The sequence below is a fragment of the Aspergillus uvarum genome, assembly GCF_003184745.1.
Source record: "Aspergillus uvarum CBS 121591 unplaced genomic scaffold BO82scaffold_15, whole genome shotgun sequence".
Classification (NCBI taxonomy): domain Eukaryota; kingdom Fungi; phylum Ascomycota; class Eurotiomycetes; order Eurotiales; family Aspergillaceae; genus Aspergillus; species Aspergillus uvarum.
The window spans coordinates 271,343-292,545 of record NW_020291312.1 but is presented as its reverse complement, the minus strand read 5'-3'; the positions used below and the strand labels follow the sequence as shown (position 1 = coordinate 292,545).

The 21,203-nt window shown below is 55.3% G+C and overlaps 10 protein-coding genes across 10 annotated transcripts; 5 read left to right on the top strand and 5 right to left on the bottom strand.

Annotated features, from left to right (window-relative positions):
• Window positions 1-827: 827 nt before the first annotated feature.
• BO82DRAFT_363225 (uncharacterized protein) lies at window positions 828-1,647 on the top strand (the record flags this gene model as incomplete). The annotated part of the gene is made up of 2 exons (XM_025636888.1): window positions 828-1,082; window positions 1,150-1,647. 2 exons carry the CDS (start codon window positions 828-830, stop codon window positions 1,645-1,647), a joined length of 753 nt encoding a protein of 250 aa, XP_025493857.1.
• Window positions 1,648-2,018: 371 nt separating this feature from the next.
• BO82DRAFT_352714 (rRNA 2'-O-methyltransferase fibrillarin family protein) lies at window positions 2,019-3,768 on the top strand. The gene is made up of 3 exons (XM_025634768.1): window positions 2,019-2,403; window positions 2,614-2,759; window positions 2,820-3,768. Exons 1-3 carry the CDS (start codon window positions 2,319-2,321, stop codon window positions 3,528-3,530), a joined length of 942 nt encoding a protein of 313 aa, XP_025493856.1. The 5' UTR covers window positions 2,019-2,318; the 3' UTR covers window positions 3,531-3,768.
• A 230-nt stretch (window positions 3,769-3,998) lies between these two features.
• On the top strand, window positions 3,999-7,447 carry BO82DRAFT_382163 (bifunctional SDR family oxidoreductase/M16 family metallopeptidase). The gene is made up of 6 exons (XM_025637910.1): window positions 3,999-5,184; window positions 5,578-5,716; window positions 5,775-5,900; window positions 5,961-6,038; window positions 6,094-6,788; window positions 6,851-7,447. Exons 1-6 carry the CDS (start codon window positions 4,229-4,231, stop codon window positions 7,239-7,241), a joined length of 2,385 nt encoding a protein of 794 aa, XP_025493855.1. The 5' UTR covers window positions 3,999-4,228; the 3' UTR covers window positions 7,242-7,447.
• A 230-nt stretch (window positions 7,448-7,677) lies between these two features.
• Window positions 7,678-8,520, bottom strand: BO82DRAFT_390756 (PLAC8 family protein; the record flags this gene model as incomplete). The annotated part of the gene is made up of 3 exons (XM_025638533.1): window positions 8,180-8,520; window positions 8,003-8,100; window positions 7,678-7,911 (listed from the first exon to the last, which is right to left on the bottom strand). Exons 1-3 carry the CDS (start codon window positions 8,238-8,240, stop codon window positions 7,678-7,680), a joined length of 393 nt encoding a protein of 130 aa, XP_025493854.1. The 5' UTR covers window positions 8,241-8,520.
• Window positions 8,521-9,682: 1,162 nt separating this feature from the next.
• On the bottom strand, window positions 9,683-11,272 carry BO82DRAFT_382161 (putative monocarboxylate transporter; the record flags this gene model as incomplete). Its single annotated transcript, XM_025637909.1, has 4 exons — window positions 9,683-10,703; window positions 10,760-10,852; window positions 10,912-11,161; window positions 11,267-11,272. 4 exons carry the CDS (start codon window positions 11,270-11,272, stop codon window positions 9,805-9,807), a joined length of 1,248 nt encoding a protein of 415 aa, XP_025493853.1. The 3' UTR covers window positions 9,683-9,804.
• A 692-nt stretch (window positions 11,273-11,964) lies between these two features.
• BO82DRAFT_331529 (tRNA (cytosine-C5-)-methyltransferase) lies at window positions 11,965-14,986 on the top strand. The gene is made up of 4 exons (XM_025633148.1): window positions 11,965-12,021; window positions 12,123-12,295; window positions 12,408-14,513; window positions 14,569-14,986. Exons 1-4 carry the CDS (start codon window positions 12,001-12,003, stop codon window positions 14,903-14,905), a joined length of 2,637 nt encoding a protein of 878 aa, XP_025493852.1. The 5' UTR covers window positions 11,965-12,000; the 3' UTR covers window positions 14,906-14,986.
• BO82DRAFT_352709 (zinc-dependent alcohol dehydrogenase) lies at window positions 14,951-16,383 on the bottom strand. Its single transcript, XM_025634767.1, has 3 exons — window positions 15,787-16,383; window positions 15,263-15,719; window positions 14,951-15,206 (listed from the first exon to the last, which is right to left on the bottom strand). Exons 1-3 carry the CDS (start codon window positions 16,320-16,322, stop codon window positions 15,105-15,107), a joined length of 1,095 nt encoding a protein of 364 aa, XP_025493851.1. The 5' UTR covers window positions 16,323-16,383; the 3' UTR covers window positions 14,951-15,104.
• Window positions 16,384-17,723: 1,340 nt separating this feature from the next.
• On the top strand, window positions 17,724-19,059 carry zpr1 (zinc finger-containing protein ZPR1). The gene has a single exon (XM_025634766.1). The coding sequence runs from the start codon at window positions 17,736-17,738 to the stop codon at window positions 19,017-19,019; it is 1,284 nt and encodes a 427-aa protein (XP_025493850.1). The 5' UTR covers window positions 17,724-17,735; the 3' UTR covers window positions 19,020-19,059.
• A 442-nt stretch (window positions 19,060-19,501) lies between these two features.
• BO82DRAFT_38096 (uncharacterized protein) lies at window positions 19,502-20,057 on the bottom strand. The gene has a single exon (XM_025637802.1). It carries the CDS (start codon window positions 19,840-19,842, stop codon window positions 19,540-19,542), a length of 303 nt encoding a protein of 100 aa, XP_025493849.1. The 5' UTR covers window positions 19,843-20,057; the 3' UTR covers window positions 19,502-19,539.
• A 215-nt stretch (window positions 20,058-20,272) lies between these two features.
• Window positions 20,273-21,079, bottom strand: cyp5 (putative peptidyl-prolyl cis-trans isomerase; the record flags this gene model as incomplete). The annotated part of the gene is made up of 3 exons (XM_025637357.1): window positions 20,273-20,842; window positions 20,927-20,992; window positions 21,068-21,079. The coding sequence occupies 3 exons, from the start codon at window positions 21,077-21,079 to the stop codon at window positions 20,273-20,275; spliced, it is 648 nt and encodes a 215-aa protein (XP_025493848.1).
• Between the last annotated feature and the right edge of the window lie 124 nt (window positions 21,080-21,203).

The following is a 21,203-nucleotide window of genomic DNA, read 5'->3' as shown; positions in this document are numbered from 1 at the left end:
AATCTGGCGGGAGTCTGCAGGCTAACCCGCATGGGTAAGATTCTAGTAGAAGCGCTCTGCTTTTAAGCGCCGACCCCTCCTTCGGTGAGATATTAGTCTCCCAACCTGCATATTCATCCCTCCTATTCTTAGCTGTCGATAGATTAAAGCGGAATATTTTGAGAGGCTGGCACCAATCACCGTCGTCCAGTCAAACAAGCCTGCAGGCCCCCGATCCGCAGATATTCCAATCATGGTGGACGACGACCACCTGGCATTCTGCAGCGCAGACGCTGGGTGAAACGGCCGCGTTTCGTGTGGTGACCTTTTCTGCTGCTGGCCCTAGAAGTCTTCAATGAACTTTTTGTGCGGAGGGCCTAAAGGATCCCCCCTCCGACGCATCCAAGGGCCAATGATCGCATGCGATATCAGCTCCTCCCCACGGGCGGCTTGAGGATCCCTGTGAGTCGAAGGCTGTTTATAGCATACAGCAATTGTGGGCATCGAAAAGCCGGTTGAATGCTTCGACTTCCTGCACATGCTGTCTAGCGCCGTGTCCGAGCATACATCATGCCTTGCAGTATATATCCTGTCATGGCCATGCGGCCTCGTTGCCTGTCTCCTTCTCTCCAACCGTTGTGATTTTCCCATTATACCCACTCCGCTCTGTCCTTTGAACTTGCGAGTCCGTCTGGGACGTTGCTCGTGAGCATAATTCCATTAATTTGTCCACCACATAGACTGTGTCGATCCTTCAGTGCCGTTGACGTTTCTTGCTATTCCTCGTCTCATTCACATCGATATTCATCCACATCAAAGCATAGAAAGTGCCTGACATACCAGCCAAGATGCGGTCCAGTCTCTGTTTTCTCGCATGCTTCGCAGCAGGCGCTCTTGCAGCCCCCACATGGCTGGATGATATATACGACTACTCTCAAGAAATGGCCTCATTTCTCGGGGAGGTGAGCAAGGAGATCGAGAAGGTTGCTATTAGAGCAACGACCTGTGACACATCGAAGATCTCGCTACCATCGTACGCATCGAACCTCCCATCTCCATCTGGCTTGACGCCAATCTACGTGGCCGTTGGACGTGGCACCCAGGTTAGTATCCGATAAGCCCCCAGCCCAAATGCGACAAAAGCCGTCCCCAAGCTAACAGCCTCCATAGAACTATACCTGTGCGACCTCCTCTTCGAAATCCACGCCCGTGGCCATCGGCGCCGTGGCACGCCTTTACAATGCAACTTGCATTGCAGCCAACTACCCGACCCTGCTGGAGCAGCTGCCAGACCTGGCGTACAAGATCTCCTTGCCCAGTGTGGAGCCGGACGCCCTTCCTCCGGCGAACCTGGACCTCTTGGGCCACCACTACTTCGAAGGCACCTCAACCCCGGTCTTCAACCTCGATACCACCGCCGCACAGCAGAACGGCATCGCCATCACCAAGAAACAAAGCTCTATTGATGCCCCCTCCGATGCTGTCAAGGGCAGCACTGGCGCCGTCCCTTGGCTCTACCTCACCTCGATCGACGGGACCGTTGGAGACTACAAGAGTGTCTACCGGGTGACAACCGTCTCGGGAGCTGCTCCGGACACATGCAAGAACATGCAGTCGACTTTCACGGTTCAATATGCGGCGCTGTATTACTTCTACGGCGAGTCGTAAGATTTCAGATGATGGTAGCGGGGTGTTCGATGCCGTGGGAGGTGTAAATAGTCCAATACTGATTGAACAGATGACCAACAGTAACGAGAACAATCGGATGACCACAATTGAATTTTTGAAACGTAAACTTTAATGTCACGGCCGGAACTTGTTGGAGTGTTTCTGTAAGCGCCGGGAACACCAGGGCAGTACTGCAGCTGTACGTAGGTTAGTAAAGCTCATGGACGGATAGCGAAGGCAACCTCCGATTGGCAGGGCTGTCACGATCAGGTGATCTCGCTATTCTGCTGAATCACGTGCTCTGAGTGCCCACAGCAGCAGTGAGGCGCTAGACCCGAACCGCCATAGCGCTTCCTGATTTTCGAAAGATTCCCAAGGCTCCGTCTGAAAAATCTCGACCGCAACAACGACGAGCAGCACGGCCGCGACCGAACACTGAACGCCAGTGCGGAGACGATTTTTGGACAAAAAGTCTTTGATTTAAGGTGCTCGACACTTCGCCCTATTCCGAAATTTTTTCAATCCTTCCCGAACGGAACTCCCTGTCTCTCAATCACCTACGGAAGTTTTTCTTCAACCGCCAACTTGAGCATCAGCCAAATTTTTTCCGGCTGATAGCATTTGATCTTTTCATCCAAGTCAACACTTTTCGACACACATAAACTTACACAATGGGTTTCGGTGCCCCTAGAGGAGGACGTGGTGGTGGTCGTGGTGCCCCCCGTGGCGGTGGTGGTGGTGGTCGCGGTGGCAGAGGTTTGTTCACGACAACTCCAACCTGGGACTGAGCAGTCTTTTTTTGTGTGTGCGTGTGTGCCATTACGATTGCGACACACAGTGATCCCATGATCTGCATCTTCAGACCTGGGTTCATGTGCTTTGCTCTCGAATGCGGACATACTCGACCTGACCTGCGGTGTCCTTCTGGGGGATTGGATGCTAATTCGTTCTGTTCGCGATCTCTAGGCGGTCTTGGTAGCGGTGGCCGTGGTCGTGGTGGCCCCCGTGGTGGTGGCCGTGGCGGTCGTGGTGCTCCCCGTGGCCGTGGTGGCCCCCGCGGTGGTGGCCGCGGTGGTGCCAGCGGTGCTCGCGGTGGTGCCAAGGTCATCATCGTAAGTGTTATCCATGCTCTCACGCCCAAACGAATTTGTGAACTGACATCCTCTGCGTAGGAGCCCCACCGTCACGCCGGTGTCTTCGTTGCCCGTGGTGGTAAGGAAGATTTGCTCGTCACCAAGAACCTCACTCCCGGAGAGGCTGTCTACGGTGAGAAGCGCATTGCCGTCGAGTCTCCCGCCGAGCAGGATGGTGCTGTGACCAAGACCGAGTACCGTGTCTGGAACCCTTTCCGTTCCAAGTTGGCTGCCGGTATCCTGGGTGGTCTCGATGACATCTACATGCGCCCTGGCTCCAAGGTCCTGTATCTCGGTTCCGCCAGCGGTACCTCCGTCTCCCACGTTGCCGATATCGTCGGCCCTACCGGTAACGTCTACGCCGTTGAGTTCTCTCACCGTTCCGGCCGTGACCTGATCGGTATGGCCACCCACCGCACCAACGTCATCCCCATCGTCGAGGACGCCAGACACCCCCTCCGCTACCGCATGCTCGTCCCTATGGTCGACGTCATCTTCGCCGATGTTGCCCAGCCCGACCAGGCCCGTATCGTCGGCCTGAACGCCCACATGTTCCTCAAGAACGAGGGTGGTGTCATCGTCTCCGTCAAGGCCAACTGTATCGACAGTACCGCCAAGCCCGAGGTTGTGTTCGCCCGCGAAGTCCAGAAGATGAGAGAGGAGAGAATCAAGCCCAAGGAGCAGCTCACCTTGGAGCCCTTCGAACGTGACCACTGTATAGTGTCTGGTATCTACAAGCGCTCTGCATGAATTTAAAGAACAAAAGAATCTGGTGGTCTGCTTTCTCATGTTTTAATTATTTATGCTCTTTACAACCGGCGTCGAGTGTTCCGTGATATGCTGAAATGCTTCAACTTTTTTTTTTCTCTATATTTGGTCGCTCTATCAAATCGTGTCCTTGTCTAGGTTTCCCTAAATGTACTTCTTGAGACAGAAATTCGAGGGTTACGATATCTGGTTGGTCTAAATGTATGCTCTAGCGTATTGACTGCTTAGGATCTCAGTTGTGTAAGTGTACCCACTGCTTCAGGTGGATGTAGATACCTAGATCCATGGCGATATGTCATACGGGGAACGTAACAGCGTATGGATATCTCGGACTTTCGCCGGCTGTCCGGTCGTAGCCTAACTCGGCAGTCGGATTATGTGCCGATGCAGTGAACGACCAGCCACCAGGTTCGGACTTGCTGCGTTTCAACCCAGATCAACGGGCGTTGGTCAATCATGTTGTGGTGATTGATGGAAAAGCAGGATGGTCATTCCGAGGGCGTGGAGCCGTGGAGTGCGTTACCTACTCTTTAGCATCCTCTCCGCTCGAACCCCGCAGCGTGCTGGTATATAGACTTTACCATTACTCCTCAGCACCTTAAGCAACCACCTGGTACCACCTACACTACAATCTCACCTCTAAAACCCGCCTCGCGACGACGAGAAATCCAAACTACAACATGTCAATCATCATCACCGGCGCCAGCGGCTACGTGGGCCAGGAACTGGCCGCGGCGCTGCTATCCAGCTACCCAGAGATCACCGTGACGCTGACGGACGTGGTCACGCCCACCGTCCCCGCATCCGCCGCGCAGCACGCCTCGCGCACCCGCTGCCTCGAAGCGGACCTGACCTCGCCCACGGTCATCGACGAGCTCTTCACCGCGGCGCAGCCCTACGAGACCGTCTACCTCCTGCACGGGATCATGTCCAGCGGGTCGGAGGCCAACTTCGAGCTGGGCATGCGGGTCAACCTAGACGCGACGCGGCAGATCCTCGACCGGCTGCGCACCGTGACCCCCGGGGTGAAAGTGGTGTTTACGTCGAGCCTGGCGGTGTACGGGCCCGCGCCGCCGGGGTTCGTGATCGACGAGACCAACTTCCCGGCGGTGCCGGCGTCCTCGTACGGCTCGCAGAAGCTCATCATCGAGACGCTGCTGAATGACTACTCGCGCCGCGGCTTCCTGGACGGCCGCGCCGTCCGCCTGCCCACCGTGACCGTGCGCGCCGGCAAACCCACCCAGGCCGCCAGCAGCTTCGCCAGCGACATCATCCGCGAGCCCTTCCACGGGCGCCGGGCGGTTTTGCCCGTGGGCAAAGACACGCGGATGTGGATCTGCTCGCCGCAGACGGTGGTGAGAAATCTTGTGCGTGCGCGCGAGGTGCCCGCTGAGGCGTTTGGGGACTCTCGGGCGGTCAATCTGCCCGGGTTGTTGGTTAGTATTCAGGAGATGTTGGAGGCGTTGGAGGAGGTGGGCGGGCCGGAGCGCAGGGCGTTGGTCGAGGAGAAGTATGATCCGGTGGTGGATCGCATCGTGCAGACGTGGACGCCGAATTTCAATACGACTAGGGCGCTGGGGTTGGGGTTTGTGGAGGATGTGTCTATGATGGAGAATATTCGGCAATATGCAAGTCGGTTTGCGTGACGGGGTGAGGTGATGTATTGTGAATGTGGATGTGAGTGTGAATGTGGGTTGTGGTGGTGGTGGTGGTGGTGGTGGTGGTGGTTGTAGTTGAAGCTGTTGCTGTTCCTGTGTTGTAGTATGATATATGCTGTACAGTGAAATGAAACCTGAATGAATGTACGGTATGGCCGGTGCTAAGGAAACAGTCGGGATCGAAAGCGGTGGTTTGGAAAAGCGGGTCATGTGATTGGCTGGCGGATGGGCGAACAATTTGACTCCCGAACTTCAACCTCGCCATCTCCAGGCGCTGACCGTCTTGTTACACCCTTCCTTCAATCTCCCTCTTTCCCCCCCTCCCCCTCCCTCCAATTCACCTACCTCATCTATTACACAATGGCCTCTAGGCGCCTAGCGTTCAACCTCAACCAGGCTCTGCGGAGCCGGGCTGCCCTGAAGGCTGTCCAGCCCGTCAAGCGTGGCTTCGCTTCTCCCGTTACCCTGCCTTCTTCCACCCAGACCACCACCCTCTCCAACGGTTTCACGGTATGCGCCGTCGTGTATCTGACTTCAATTGCTTCTGACACTCACTGACGGGATCTAGATCGCTACTGAGCACTCCCCCTATGCTCAGACCTCCACTGTTGGCGTCTGGATCGATGCCGGTAGCCGGGCAGAGACTGACAAGACCAACGGCACTGCGCACTTCCTGGAGCACCTTGCCTTCAAGGTATGTATTCCAGAACCGCGTCTATTGTACGCGGTAGCTAACACTGTGATATCATTACAGGGCACCAACAAGCGTTCCCAGCACCAATTGGAGCTCGAGATCGAGAACATGGGCGCTCACCTGAACGCCTACACCTCGGTACGGACCGGAAGGAAAAGTTTACTTGAGAATCGCGACTAACGCCCGATTGCAGCGCGAGAACACCGTCTACTACGCCAAGTCCTTCAACAACGACGTCCCCAAGGCCGTCGACATCCTCGCCGACATCCTCCAGAACTCCAAGTTGGAGGCCGGTGCCATTGAGCGCGAGCGCGACGTCATCCTCCGTGAGCAGGAGGAGGTCGACAAGCAGCTCGAGGAGGTCGTTTTCGACCACCTCCACGCCACTGCCTTCCAGCAACAGCCCCTCGGCCGCACCATCCTCGGCCCCAAGGAGAACATCCAGACCATCTCCCGTGACAACTTGGTCGACTACATCAAGACCAACTACACCGCCGACCGCATGGTCCTGGTCGGTGCCGGTGGCATCCCCCACGAGCAGCTCGTGAGACTCGCTGAGGAGCACTTCGGTTCCCTGCCCAGCAAGCCCCCTACCTCTGCTGCCCTGGCCCTCACCGCCGAGCAGAAGCGTACCCCCGAGTTCATCGGCTCTGAGGTCAGAGTCCGTGACGACACCCTCCCCACCGCTCACATCGCCCTTGCCGTCGAGGGTGTCAGCTGGAAGGATGACGATTACTTCACCGCCCTGGTTGCCCAGGCCATTGTTGGTAACTGGGACCGTGCCATGGGCAACTCCCCCTACCTTGGCAGCAAGCTCAGCTCTCTGGTTGAGCACCACGGCCTTGCCAACAGCTTCATGAGCTTCTCCACCAGCTACAGCGACACTGGGTAAGCTTTCTTGGTATAATGTGACATGCAATGACGCGTTACTGACCGACATGTGCCACTAGTCTCTGGGGTATCTACCTCGTCTCCGAGAACCTGACCAACCTCGATGACCTGTGCCACTTCGCTCTCCGCGAGTGGTCTCGCCTGTCCTTCAGCGTTACCCCCGCCGAGGTCGAGCGTGCCAAGGCCCAGCTCAAGGCCTCGATCCTCCTCTCCCTCGACGGCACCACCGCCGTTGCCGAAGACATCGGTCGCCAGATCATCACGACCGGCCGCCGCCTCAGCCCCGAGGACGTCGAGCGCACGATCGGCCAGATCACTGAGAAGCACGTCATGGATTTCGCCCAGCGCAAGCTGTGGGATCAGGACATCGCCATGAGCGCCGTCGGCAGCATCGAGGGTATCCTCGACTACCAGCGTCTCCGCTCGGACTTGAGCCGCAACGCTGCTTAAATGGGCTGAGCTAGGTGTCGGTGAGGGGTGTCTGTTGCGTTGTCCACCAGGAATTATGGCAAGTGTTTCTAGTTTTGGTGATTTTTAATAGATAGAAGCGGTGGTCGTGCCGAGGAAGCGTGTCTTGTACAGTACACAACTGTCGCTATATCAAAATGTATTGTCTGTTCCAAGTTCAGCTGCACTTTAGGTGCTGTATGAGTAGAGGTATAGGGATAAGGTGGCAAGTATCTGGAACGAACCATCTATCCCTGACCACCGCAGCAACAATAATGAAAGGTAAGCTACCCACCCAACCCCAACGCTTCCCAACCATCCAAGCCATCCAAGCATCAAAACTAAAACCCCAATCATCCCCCCAGGAAATCAAACCTAAGTACAAGAATCATAACAAACCTCCAGCTCAATCCCTTACCGCACTGACACCAACACCAAATCATTTATACTCCATCCCCGCAGGCGCCTGATACCCGCCCTTCTCCAGCAAGCCCGCCCGACTCTCGGCCTCCTTCTCGTTCTGCACCAGCGTGCAGCACGGGCAGCAGAACGACTTGAAGCAGTCGCCGCACCCGGACCCCTCGAGCTGGAACTTCTCGCGCAGCTTGCCCCGCTTCAGCATCAGCGGGATGAAGCCTAGTCCGCAGTAGCCGACGAGGCAGTAGAGGCAGCACTGTTTTCGGGATTAGATGGGGGGGTTGGCTTTTGTGGGATTGGATTTAGGGGGGGTTTTTGCGGGACTGGGTGGTGTGGGTGCAACATACATCACCGTTCATCGAGCCATGCTCTTTCAGCGCTGGGTCCTTGAGTCGCGAGGCGGTGCGGCCGAAGAGGCAGCAGGGGCACCAGAAGGCGAGGCAGCCTGTTTTTCTGGTTAGTTCTTGGACAACATGATTATTGGATGGGAGGAAGGGGAATGGAGGAGGGAACGGCAGGCGTACAGATCTTGCATGGGGAGCAGCAGTCCCAGAAGCCGTTGGTCCATTCTTGACCTTCGCCCATTGTGAATATTGTTTTCGAGTTGGGGGGGATGAGTAGGATGGATATGGGTTTAGTAGTAGGAGTTGGCTTAATGAATGACGGTGTTGAACGAGTGGAGGAACGAGTGGAGGAACGAGTGGAGGAACGAGTGGAGGAACGAGTGGAGGAACGAGTGGAGGAACGAGTGGAGGGTATCAACGAAAGGATAGTCTCTAGGACTAGTAGGCTGAGAGTCAACTCTTCAGATTTGGACGTTTGAGGGCTGGGGTTAGTGCAGTGGGCGTGGCATGGCCTCTTTAAATAAGACAAGACATGGCGATGGGGCCGAGTACGAGGTTGTCTACTCCCTTGCACTGCACAAGACACTACGGAGTATTAGGAGGCTTATTTTTTTTTTTTCCCCCATTGGTGTGTGATGTGTGGTGCTCGTGTACAGGAAGGACTCATACAAAAAGAGACACATGGGAATCAGCACCAGATCCACATGGGTTGGACACTATACATCCATTTGTATGCTATGCTCTAAGCCTTGCGTGGCACTGACAGACAGACAGACAGACAGACAGACACAAGTTTTGGCCCTAGATTTGCACGCGTGCTGCGGTTGGGGGCCAACACCAGGAAGCCACTTCAAACATGAGCAGGTACATCCCTTCTCAGGGGTTATTACTGTGCTTGAGTCTCTACAAAATAGATAACGTTACTCAATTGCTATTCTAAGGTTGATAGTTCAGAAAAAGAGTTTCAATCACGAAGTCATCTCGATGAGAACAGATCGTCCCTGAGACTGTACAACTACAGTGAGGTAGACTAGGGCATCTTGGCTGTGTAGTCGAGCCCCGAGGAAGTCGCTCACTTCAGCCCCCTCTCCTCCGGGTTCAGCCCCGTTTGAGCCTTGGTTTGAGACAACGGCTAAAGGTACTCAGATGCATTGCATTGGATCGGTTTAGGTGCGAGGTACTGTGCTTATTTCCCGTGCTTTCATTCCCCCCTGCTTGTGCTTGCTCTTGAAAAAAAAAAAAAAAAAAAAAAAAAAAAGAGATTACCCCCTATTGCTGACTGCTGACTGCTGCATCGGACCCTGGTCTAGTATACACCCTACGGAGTCTAATTGCCAACCCAAGCTTTTTTTTCCCCGTCAGGACAAACCCGCTCCCGACCGCTGAGCCATAGCCACTGTTAAAGGGATCTCAGCGTGGTGTCTTTGTATTTCAGCTCGTCTGTTTTCCTTTCGAGCTGAAAGGATCCCTGTTGGCATTGAGGTGCTTGTTATCCACGGTGGTAGGAAGGCGGGCTGGAGTGGGTAGTCAAGAATTCGCCAAGGATGTATAAACTCAAGACTTCGGATCCAGGATTCCATTCGCTAACAGGAACATACCTGATTGGTGGTGGACCATGCGAGGCTCTTTTACGTCCGGACAATGGCCTGCTGGATGCGCAGAGATCGTAGTCCCCTCAATATGGACATGTTCCCAGCCGTGACGCCAAAAGCACACACGCGAGCACCGAGAATGATGGTACCTCTATAATCCAGTGGCTGGTCGCATAAGCACCATCCTAAACGGACCTGCATGGTGCATCCCGCTCAGAACCTGACTCCCCACGCCCAGCCACAACACACCCCTCGAGCAACGACCCATGCCCCTGCAGCCGCAAGGAACAACACCCCGGAGAATATAATGACGCCTCCGTAGCTGTGCTGCTCAATCACTCCCGGCAGCCCGATCCCCAAGAGCATCCCGATGCTGGCAATACTGTATGCGATGCCACTTCGGCTTCCGTACTCCGTGGCGCTGCATGTCTGGGAGATGCAGACGGGCGCCAGACTCAGCGCGGCACCGGACCAGAATCCGAAAAAGACGGCATAACACACGAGTGCCCCGAGGCTGTCCCCTGCTTTGTTCCAGAGGGCGAGGGTCAGAATCCCACACATGAGAGTCGTGATGATCATCGTGTTGAAGCGCCCGAGGTGGTCGGCGGCGAGAGGCGGCAGGAGCCGGCCTGGGATGGTCCCGAGGTTCAGGAAAACGAGCAACAGGTATGCGATGAGGTGGCTCAGTCCCGCGTGCACGGTGTAGGAGGGGATATATGTGCTCGGGATGAAGACGGCGCACTCCGTCAGAAAGATGGCAGCGGTCGTGGCGGCGAATCGAGGGTCTTTCAGTGGCTTGAGGGTCAGTTCTCTACAGCTGTCCGTCCTGACGGGTCGCTGCGTCGTGATCAGGCAACAAGCAATGGCAAGCAGGGCAGCACTGATGAGCGCGATGATGCGGATCGACCACCCGAATCCGATCTTCGGCGCGGTGAAGTAGATGATGATGGGGAAGATCACCCCTCCGATTCCGCCGCCGGTGCAGGCCACGCCGGTTGCAAAGGCCCGGCGACATTCGAACCAGTGGCTTATGGTTGCCATAGCTGGAGTGGTGAGCGCACTGGCCGATAGTCCACCTAGAAAGCTGAGGGAGAGGAAGATTGCATAGTACTCTGGGTATCGTTAGCTGCTGCTGCTGCTATCGTACCAGTTCTTTCAACAACATTACCGTCACTGAAACTGAAGCAAATCAAAGACAGTACCATGCCCACTGACCCCGAAAGGACCAAATAAGTCGGTCCCCAAGCATCAAAGATTAACCCTAGCTCGGACGATCAGTTCTTCGGCCTCCGTATAATCAGTGCAGCTATCTGTACACACCCATCGGCGCTCCCACAAAGTAGACGAAGAACCCATACGCGCTGTAAATCCAGCCATAGCTCGCCGGCTCGTAATGATGCAATTGATGCGTGCTGGTCCATAGGTAAATCGCCCCAGCTGTGTGCAGTATCCCCCAGGCCGGAACCAAGGCGCACCACGCGCCGAACACGACCAGCCATGCTCTGAAGCCTCCTTCCGGATATCCTGCGCCCGATTGTTGCTCTAGAACGGCAGACGAGGCGGACGAGTACTCGATGTGCTCGACGTTCATCTCTCAGCGTAAGCGTCAATACCACTGCTCGAACTCTAAGACTGCTTGGCTTTACTTAGGCGAGGAGACACACTAGAACATTACAGCCATGGAGAGGCCAGTGTCTACAACGTCGTCCACAGACTGTTCTTATATGCCGTCCTGTCAGCCACGAAGCGGTGATTCTATGCGTTGGCGATATAGAGTTGACGCAGCGGGATGCAAGGGCTATCTGCATCTTTGATGCACAATGACGACTGGTACAGAGGGTCGCAGAGCAAGTGTTGTGTTTGTTGTGCTTGTTTATGCTGTAGCATGGTGTACTTTACAAGGTTGTCAAATTTCCTGCGTGGAACTGTTCGAAGCACAACTTGGTGGGTCTAATTCATGGCAAATGACTGAGTCAGCATGCAGGTTTGAGAATACTCTGTAGCTCCGTCTTCAGGCAGCTTGTGTAATGGCTGCAGCATCCATGTTCGAATCCTTGGTGTCTGATATCACATCTGGTGAAGTGTGGTGGCGGGTTGTGATGGCTTCGGTGGATGCTATGGTGGTTTGCACCGATTCATGCGTCATATGTGCCCTGAAAGTACCGACTGAAGCTTAGTCTCTTCCAATGCTGAGAGAGTTGATCCTCAATTGGGGAAGAATCTATACCCCGAAAGCAATACTGCCCTCTATAGACGACGGCTGTTTTAGGACTAGCTTGGATGCAATCCAGACCCGTTACATAAGCGCCCATGGCGAGCGGGATGAGCTTTGCTGATAAGATTTCTGCAGCGGAGAAATTGCGCCCAGTCCCAGCCCACTCCAATCTCTCACATCACCACTCGATCATCATGGGTAAACGCGGAAAGAAGGTATGTGTGGCCTTCTGAACCCTTCCCGACCTCTAGAGCATCGCTGCTCTCGGTTGATCCGGCTCGTGTCGTCCCGAATTCATGCTGATCCTCGGTCGCAGGGTGGTGGCAGAGGCGGCGAGCGCAAGAACTGGCAGCAGATCTCCAGGGAGAACGAAAAGTTCGAGAACTACTACAACTCTCAGGGTTTCGTCCCGGAGGAGGAGAAGGAGGCTTTCTGGGCCGCTCTCAAGAGGGATCTCCCCAACAGTTTCCGCTTCACTGGCTCTCGAGGGTACGTTATGCGCAGAAATACAAAAAGAGCCTATCGTTGCGTGACAACCCCGCAGATAAAAGCTGCGCGATAGGCTATGCTTGGCTCATTGCTAACATCCACGATCGCACAGCCATGCCCTTGCCGTCCAGAAGAAGCTCAAGGATCAATACGTTCCCGAGATCACCTCCATCAAATATGAGGGCAACTTCGTCGAGCCCCCTCGCCCGGTCCCCTGGTATCCCGACGAGCTCGCATGGTCCATGACCACCCCCAAGCAGGTCGTTCGTCGCTTTGCGCCCTTCGCGTCTTTCCAGAAGTTCCTCGTCGCCGAGACTGAGGTCGGCAACATCAGCAGACAGGAGGTCGTCAGCATGATTCCCCCGCTCCTGATCGATCTCAAGCCTGGAATGACGGTTCTGGACATGTGTGCTGCCCCTGGCAGCAAGTCTGCACAATTGATGGAGATGGTTCACACTGGTGAGGAAGAGGCTATGCGCCAGGTCACCCAGCAGGTTGCTGAGGGTACCGCTGGCGAGGAGCCTATCGGCCCCGAGGGCCTCAACGATGATGGCAGAACCACCGGCCTGCTCATCGCCAACGACGCCGACTACAAGCGTGCCCACATGCTTATTCACCAGATGAAGCGCTTGAGCTCCCCGAACCTGATTGTCACCAACCACGACGCTACCTTGTTCCCCTCGATCAAGCTGCCCTCCGAGCCCGGCGTCAACGGCAAGCCCGGCAAGGCCCGCTACTTGAAGTTCGACCGTATCCTGGCCGACGTGCCCTGCACTGGTGACGGAACTGCCCGGAAGAACTGGGGTGTCTGGAAGGACTGGAACGCGAACAATGCTCTCGGCCTGCACGCCACCCAGGTTCGCATTCTCGTCCGTGCTCTGCAGATGCTGAAGGTCGGCGGTCGGGTTGTCTACTCCACTTGCAGTATGAATCCGATCGAGAACGAGGCCGTCATTGCCAGTGCGCTGAGCCGCTGTGGCTCTGCCAATGTCCGCATCGTGGACTGCAGCAAGGAGCTTCCAGAGCTGAAGCGCGCCCCTGGACTCCGCAACTGGAAGGTCATGGACCGCGAAGGCCGTTTCTACGAGAGCTGGAAGGAGGTTGAAGAGCGCAAGGACAAGGAAGGCATCAGTGGCCTGGGCAGAATCGCTGAAGGCATGTTCCCGCCTACCGAAGACCTGCCTCTTGAGAGGTGTCTTCGCATCTACCCCCACATGCAAGACACCGGTGGCTTCTTCATCGTCGTCCTGGAGAAGCTGTCTGAGATCCGCGCCAAGCCCGAGGACTCTTCCAAGGTCATCCCCAAGGCCTCTGTCGCTGCCCTCGCCGAAGAGCTTGATTTCAAGCAGAAGCAAGGAAACGGACAGCCCTTGGAGAAGATTGATGCGTTGGATGACCTCGTCGCCCACGATAAGGAGGCTGATCTGGAGGCCCAGAAGAACGCAACCGTTGCTGAGGCTACACATCAATTGCCTTACTCGGCTACCAGCGAGCCCGTTCCTGTCAAGCGTGATGCGGACAGCATTGAGGATGAGCTTCCCGCTAAGCGGACTAAGCTTGAGAACGGCGCTGAGGTTGTTATCGGCGACCGTCCTATCCACACTCCTGCACAGCCTGCCGTCACTGACGTCGAGACTTCTGATGCTACTCCGGCTCCTGCTGAAACCACACAAGCCTCGACCCAGTCGAAGCCTCAGCTCCCGCAGAAGCGCAAGAACGGCCAGCCGGTGGAGGAACCATTCAAGTACCTGGATCCTAACCACGCTGAGCTTGACCCTATCTACGAATTCTACCAGATCTCCAAGCGCTTCCCCAGAGACCGCTTCATGGTCCGTAATGCCGAAGCTCTCCCCACGAGAACCATCTACTACACTAGCGCCCTGGCTCGCGACATCTTGTCTTCAAATGAGGGAGCCGGTATGAAGTTCGTGCACTGCGGTGTGAAGATGTTTGTGAAGCAGGATGTGCAGCGTGAAGGTGTCTGCCGCTGGCGTGTACAGACGGATGGCTTGAGAATGCTCGAGCCTTGGCTTGGCCCTGCTCGGGCCGTCACCCTGACCCAGAAGGAGACTCTACGTAGCCTCCTCGTGGAGATGTTTCCCAAGGTTGACCAGGACGGCTGGAAGGCCCTTGGAGAGATTGGCGAGCGTGTTAGAGACATTCCCATGGGATGTAGCATCCTATACATCAGACCTACTCCGGGTCAAGAAGGATTCACGTACGTATATTTAATTCTTACTTTGGGTCCACGACAAAGGCTAACAAAAGACTAGTGAGAACATGGCCCTCCCCCTCTGGCGTTCCATGTACTCTGTCAACCTGATGCTTCCCAAGGAAGATCGCCGCGCGATGCTCCAGCGTCTGTTCAACGACCACACCCCGCTGGTCAACACCACACACAAGCGCTCCGGCGAGACCGGATCCTCGACTCCTGCGGTTGAGGAGGCTAGCGGAGAAGAGACCCCTGCTGACGTTCCTATGGAGACGGAAGAAGACCTCGAGAAACGTGAGAATCTTGTGTTGGGTGAGGCCGAGCAGGAACAGATGGATGCTCGGGAGACCTATACCAAGGATGGCGACGAGGAGGATCGCTTCAACACGACTGTATAATTTCAAAAAATCGATTTAGGCAACATTTACTGGGCGTCGCTTAGCTCTCTGAAAATAATTGATTCTTCCTTTTGCTCTTCTAAAAGTATTTACAGACGATATTCACATTCTTATTCAGCTGCGGTGGAGTAAACCCCAAGGTAACCCACCCGATTCCCCCAAGGTTGATCGCTGCCTTCCCGAATCAGGTAGTCCAGGATCAGTTCGCAACCCGAAGCACTGCACGCCCAGCCAATTGCCCTTTCTTCATCTTCTCGACCCACGAGTTGAGGTCTTCGAGTTTCCCCTTGACCAAAACGGGCTATCTGCTATTAGCGTGACTGACTCGAGATTCGGGTGGTAATGGTAGTGCCTTACGTGGACGACATCTCGTGCGGTGAAATCCAGAGCCTCTTCCACATCTTTCAGCGTTCCGGTCAGAGTACCAACGATATTCAATCTCCTGAGGGACAACAACATGGGAGGAGCTCCTGCTAGCACAGTGGGGTCTGCAGGCAGACCGACAGCCACCAGCGTGCCATTCGGACGAAGATATGTGGGCGCCGTCGAATAAACGGTCTTGGTTGCGGCTGTCACGATTACTCCATGTGCGCCGTATGTCGTGATCTTCCTGATCTCCGCAGCGATGTCTTCTGTTGTTAGGAAGTCAATGAACACCTCCGCCCCAAGCTTATGGCACAACTCTCGTTTGTCATCGCCGCCATCGATGGCGATCACTCGCATTCCCATTGCCCGTGCATATTGAATCGCCAGATGACCTAGGCCACCGCCAGCTCCGGGGAGCACAATCCACTGGCCAGCTTTGACGTTGGCACTAACCAGGACACACACACATCGTTAGTCTAGCTCGACCATCCTTGACAGGAGCAACGGTTGCTTACCGCTTGCATGCAACATAGGCAGTCACTCCGCCGCACATGATAGGTCCTGCCTCTTCATCCGCAACCCCGTCGGGGATTTTGGAGGTATACCGGCCATCCGCCACACAGTATTCTTGGAAGGTACCCGGGGTGGTAAACCCGCTGTTGATCTGTCTGAGGCAGTTGACCTCGTCCACGCCGCTCAAACAGAATTCGCATTCGCCGCAGGTCTTCGCAATCCACTTGATGCCGGCGCGGTCCCCGATGCTCCAACGGCTCTCCATACCTTCGCCAATCGCTACAACAACGCCGACCCCCTCATGTCCTGCGACCCCTTTGCTCTCGGGCTTCATCGTCACCCCAAACCCGGCCCATTCATCCTGAAGGAGAGACTTATCAGAGCCGCAAAATCCGGTCCATGTAATGCGGACCAAGATCTCGCCGGGTCCCGGGAGGTCCACATCGATGGTTTCGATACTGGTGGTGGCCGTGTCGCCCGACCCGCTACGAACAGCAGCGCGCTGTTGTTTGGGAATAGGGTTCATATGGATAGTCATGGTGTATATTGGGGTGAATCCTTGTCACAAAGTTACAAGGTCGATGGCTGGGAAAGAAACGATACAGCTCCTACTACGGTTAAGCAGGGGAGGAGTTGCTTCTTTATAGCTGCCTCCCTCCCCACGTGACGGGATATTGAAGGTACATCTACAGCTGCTGCTAATGAACTCAATTCACAGCTGACATCCTTATAATCATGCACATCGATTCAAAGAGATAAGATCGGGGCTTCATACAGCTTCAACATTGGTGGGGTTCATGATCTATCGAGCTGACTGCGCGTTAGTTCCTGCAGACTAATGCTGGGAGGTACCTTTCCAAAAGCATATCACCATGGAAAGATCGATTGTCCTCATTGGGGATATTCTTCGGCAAAATACTGTGAGTAGGTTCCATGTATTCAGAACATACCGAGGATGCCTAGCAACCCCGCTCCACTGCCACAGGAAGAGGGGGTCTCGCAGTCCTGTTCAGGTAGGAGATCAATGCTGCTTCTCTTTCGCGTACGGTGATCGCCAATGAGAGAAATGCCTGACTCAAATTTCGGCCTTTGAGACCGGGGTCTTCGCAGAGATTGATTGGCAAACAATCCCTGCAGCAACCTCGGACATAGGGAGGTGCTTCCCCGCATCTTCGTGAAAGAACGTCATGCGGTGGGCTGGATGCGCCAGCTGATAGAGACCTCGTCCTCGTGGGTCCAATGGAGGTGCAACCATTCTGGCTAGAGCAAGACCATGAAGGGCCTGGGAGGTAGCTCAGTAGTCCACCGCGAGCAAACTGGCTGTCTCAAGTTTAGGATCTTGTCAAGTTGCCTTCCTGCAAGACCTCGGCCAACAAAGGTCTTACTGTGGGGCCTAGAGATTGAGTGCAGACCTCACGTCAGATTGGCTTGTTAGTTTGTGATTGAAGTGAGCCACTGCATAAGGTCGGGTTGTCTTCCCAAGTGCTTACGAAGTGCAAGCTGATGCCCACCACAGTTGTAACTACAGGTTTGTGATGGCGTTGATGCCGTGCGGCCTTAGGCATTCAGGGCCAGGAGCTGATCTGGCCGGGCTGACTAATTCTCCGCTGCCCCTCCCGAAAAAAATTGCCCCGCCACGGCGATAAGTCAGTGAGTGGAAGGGAAAGGAACGTTCCCGCCCACGCTGGCTAAAATTTCCATCTCTCTATAAGCGCCTTTAGAGTAGAACTCTCCGCCCGCACTCTTTTTCATTTTGAAGATACCCTTGATCAATTATCAAACAGCAATCCATATCACAATGTCTGCAGACGAGCAGGTGGCTTTCCAGAAGCCTGGCGACCTCGTGGATCGCAACGAGGAAACCGGAGCGATGACGGTGGAAAGTCTTTGCATGAACTGCGAGCAAAACGTATGTTAATCCATCCACGCATATCAATGACTCAGTAGGCTGATGCGCGACTTTTTCCAGGGACGTACCACTTTCCTACTGATCCGTATTCCCTATTTCCGCGACGTTATTCTCGAGGCTTTCGAATGCGAACACTGCCATTTCAAGAACAACTCGATCAAGTCCGCCTCCCAGATCCAAGAGAAGGGATCTATCTACCATCTCGAGGTTGAGAATGAGACCGACTTGCAGCGCCAGGTGGTCCGCAGTGACGTCTCCGTCTTCAAGCTCGAGTCCCTGGGTATCGAGATGCCCAAGGGCGAGGGCCAATTGACCACCGTTGAAGGCGTCATCCGCAAGATCTACGACAACTTGTCCGGCGAGCAGGACCTGCGCAAGGAGCAAGCTCCTGAACTCTACACCGCTCTCGTGCCCATCATCGAGAAGCTCGAGAAGATCCTCGAAGGCCAAGGCTTCCCCTTCACTATTTCCCTCGATGACCCCAGCGGTAACTCCTGGATCGCCCCGACTACCCAAGATTCCGCTCACAAGTACCGTCGCCGGGACTACCTGCGCACCCACGAGCAGAACGAGGAGCTCGGTATCAGTGGTGACCCCAATGCTGTGCAGCACCAGGGCACGGGTGAGGAAGACGAGGAGATCGTTGACGGCAAGGAATATTCTATCCCCGCCGAGTGCCCCGCCTGTCTGAAGTCTTGCGAGGTCAATCTTCGCAAGGTCAACATCCCTTACTTCCGCGAGGTCCTTCTCTGGGCCACCGTTTGCGAGCACTGCGGATACAAGTCCAGCGACGTGAAGACCGGAGGAGAGGTGCCCGAGAAGGGCAAGCGTATCACCCTTCGCGTCGAGAACGAGGTTGACCTCGCTCGTGACATCCTCAAGAGCGACACCTGCGCCCTTTACAGCGAAGAGCTTGAGGTTCGCGTCGAGCCCGGCACTCTCGGCGGTCGGTTCACCACCGTCGAAGGTCTTCTGACCGAGATCCGCGACCAGCTGCACGGCCAGATCTTCGATTTCGCTGACACCAGCGCCGGTGACAGTATGGCCACCGACGACAAGGCCAAGTGGGAGCGCTTCTTCAAGCGTCTCGACGCCGCCATCGCCGGCGAGTTGAAGTTCGTCATCACCCTGGAGGATCCCATGGCTAGCAGCTACGTCCAAGACCTGTGCGCCCCGGCCAAGGACGAGCAGATCACCACCGAGGATTACACTCGCACGGACGAGGAGGAGGAAGAGCTCGGACTGAAGGACATGAAGACCGAAGGCTACGAGGCTGATGCGGAGCAGAAGGAGGAGCAGGAGGAGAAGCCCGCTGAGCAGCAGTGATGAACGGACTCGATACCCTTAGACTTTTTTTTTCTTACCTTATTGATTAATGATGACATTTGTCTTGGTTTTCACGATGTCCACGATACATTTCAGGTGTTGTCTTTTGCCATCGTTGCAGGATATCCGAGAGTGAGCATTGTACAGTGTGCGGTGTGGCTATGGAGCGCTGTTTTCTGTCTTATTGTGCATATACAAAAGTTTGCGATGAACATAAATGAATGACATGCTCGATATCACCTGATTTTGTTTGTGTATTACTTGGAATAGCAAACCCCCAAGTTGAATTTAAAGAAGGCTTAGGAGCGCTGAGCCTTGACTAGCTCTCTAGTGCTATACCAGGGGCTGGGTTCCTACACCGTGATTGGCTACGGGTCTATACCTCTGCTAGTGCTTGAACGACCCTTTCTTCCAGCTTCCCAGGAACACTCAATCCCCAGTCCTAGAATAAACACGTTCCGGGGGAGAACCCCCGGACCCCCCTTTTTTTCAGCTTCCCAGTAATACTCAACCCGAAGTCCTAGAAACTAGTAGCAGTGATTGAATAATCAGATCCCGACTCTTGGTGGGTCGACCCTGCCAGACGGCATGGAAAGGAAAGCATAAAGATCGCAATGATAGGAGCAGGTGTACAGGAAACCAGGAGTACGAATATGGCACAGATCGTAGTATTCGGTAGGAGATGCGTCATAGTATATGATCTACGCTTGTGTAGATGTTTGATTCTGAATGATTGTGCTCGCATACCGTCTTCCACGTAGGACCTTATCCAGACATTTGGGGCCACTCTAAGGAAAAGAGCTAGCCCCAGACTGTTGATCATAGTGCAATGTAATCACGTGGAGCCTCCTGTGTAGTCGAGCTGTTTCAGCGGGCGCATGGTGGCTTGCTTGGAGGGACGGTATAAGAGCTGATGCTGCTGTACCTGTCCAGGCCGTAGCGCGATGACGAGCCTGCAGGGTGACTTGCACAGCCAATCACCTGTTCCCAGTGAGCACTGCTGTGTGGTTGATACTAGGTGCCCTAGAGCAACAAAGTCCTGAGGCCCGGCCGCCGAATCCATCGAAGTTGGTCTCCGACTGGCCGGAGACTCGGACTCGACCTGAGTATAGTACATCCGTATCCATACCTCAACAGTGCTCCGGCCCCCTCCAGTCTTCCAATCCATAGTCACCGGAAGACCTTCAAGCACATATTCATTCCCCCGCATGTGCCCCAAAAAAAAAACCCAAAGTCAGAGGAGAACCAGAAATCTACCCCGCAAAAGGGTTAGCATGCACAGTAACCCTCTCAATGCCGACCCGCTCCCACACGCCCTCCTCCTCCTCCTCCGGAGAAGGCTGCACCACCCTTCCCTTCTTATCCACCTTCATCTTAGCCTTCTCCAGCCTCCCCAACACATCGCCCCCCTCATCCTGCGCCGTCAGATTCAACACCTTCCCAAACACCGTGCTCGCCCCGTCCAGATGCGGCGCCGCCGCCAGCGTGATGAAGAACTGGCTCCCGTTGATCGTGGGGCCCGTCGCGCCCTGCGCCCCCGGCGCCGTGCGGTCCTTCACCGGCCGCGACGCCATCGACAGCATCCCCCGCGTGTGGTGCTTCAGGGCCGGCAGATGGATCTCTTGGTTCAGCGCGTACGGGTGGTGGATCGAGGTGCCGCCTTTGGGGATCGGGCCGTCGATCGGGAGGGGCGGTTTGCCGGTGTCGGGGTTGGTTGGGGTGGCGGATAGGGAGATGTCGCCGCCTTGGATCATGAAGCCGGGGATGTACCGGTGGAACGGGGTGGTGTTGTAGGCGCCGCTGGCGCTGAGGGCGAGGAAGTTCTGTTTTTGAGGGTTAGATCTGGAAGGGAGGGGAATGGGGGGATTGGGGGGAAGGCTGGAGCTGGGGAGGGGAGGTAGACGCACCTCTGCGGTTTTGGGGACGGCTTCGCAGAAGAGTTCGACCTTTAGGTCGCCATGGGTGGTGTGGAGCTTGGGCTTGTTAGTTCGTTGCGCTGGAATGAGGGATGTGGAAGGTGAGGGATGTGGAAGGTGAGGGTGGCGTACTGTGACAGACATGGCGTAATGATTGATTATGGTCCGAGATGAGGAGAGTAAATCAGAGTCTCGTTATGCGTAGGCAAGACAGCTGCAGGTTCAATGGGAAGGAAGCTCTATCGGGGGTGGTTATCGGCGCCGCGCA

Bases quoted from the DNA above. Each gene is read 5' to 3' on its own strand.
- BO82DRAFT_352714 (XM_025634768.1), top strand. From the start codon at position 2,319: ATGGGTTTCGGTGCCCCTAGAGGAGGACGTGGTGGTGGTCGTGGTGCC. The intron at 2,404-2,613 runs GTTTGTTCACGA...CGCGATCTCTAG, and splicing joins TGGTGGTCGCGGTGGCAGAG to GCGGTCTTGGTAGCGGTGGC. The intron at 2,760-2,819 runs GTAAGTGTTATC...TCCTCTGCGTAG, and splicing joins GTGGTGCCAAGGTCATCATC to GAGCCCCACCGTCACGCCGG.
- BO82DRAFT_382163 (XM_025637910.1), top strand. From the start codon at position 4,229: ATGTCAATCATCATCACCGGCGCCAGCGGCTACGTGGGCCAGGAACTG. The intron at 5,185-5,577 runs GTTTGCGTGACG...AATGGCCTCTAG, and splicing joins ATTCGGCAATATGCAAGTCG to GCGCCTAGCGTTCAACCTCA. The intron at 5,901-5,960 runs GTATGTATTCCA...ATATCATTACAG, and splicing joins TGGAGCACCTTGCCTTCAAG to GGCACCAACAAGCGTTCCCA.
- BO82DRAFT_331529 (XM_025633148.1), top strand. From the start codon at position 12,001: ATGGGTAAACGCGGAAAGAAG. The intron at 12,296-12,407 runs GTACGTTATGCG...ACGATCGCACAG, and splicing joins CGCTTCACTGGCTCTCGAGG to CCATGCCCTTGCCGTCCAGA. The intron at 14,514-14,568 runs GTACGTATATTT...ACAAAAGACTAG, and splicing joins CCGGGTCAAGAAGGATTCAC to TGAGAACATGGCCCTCCCCC.
- BO82DRAFT_352709 (XM_025634767.1), bottom strand. From the start codon at position 16,322: ATGACTATCCATATGAACCCTATTCCCAAACAACAGCGCGCTGCTGTT. The intron at 15,720-15,786 runs GTAAGCAACCGT...TGTCCTGGTTAG, and splicing joins GCCTATGTTGCATGCAAGCG to TGCCAACGTCAAAGCTGGCC. The intron at 15,207-15,262 runs GTAAGGCACTAC...AATAGCAGATAG, and splicing joins CCGCACGAGATGTCGTCCAC to CCCGTTTTGGTCAAGGGGAA.
- zpr1 (XM_025634766.1), top strand. From the start codon at position 17,736: ATGCGCGACTTTTTCCAGGGACGTACCACTTTCCTACTGATCCGTATT.
- BO82DRAFT_38096 (XM_025637802.1), bottom strand. From the start codon at position 19,842: ATGATCAACAGTCTGGGGCTAGCTCTTTTCCTTAGAGTGGCCCCAAAT.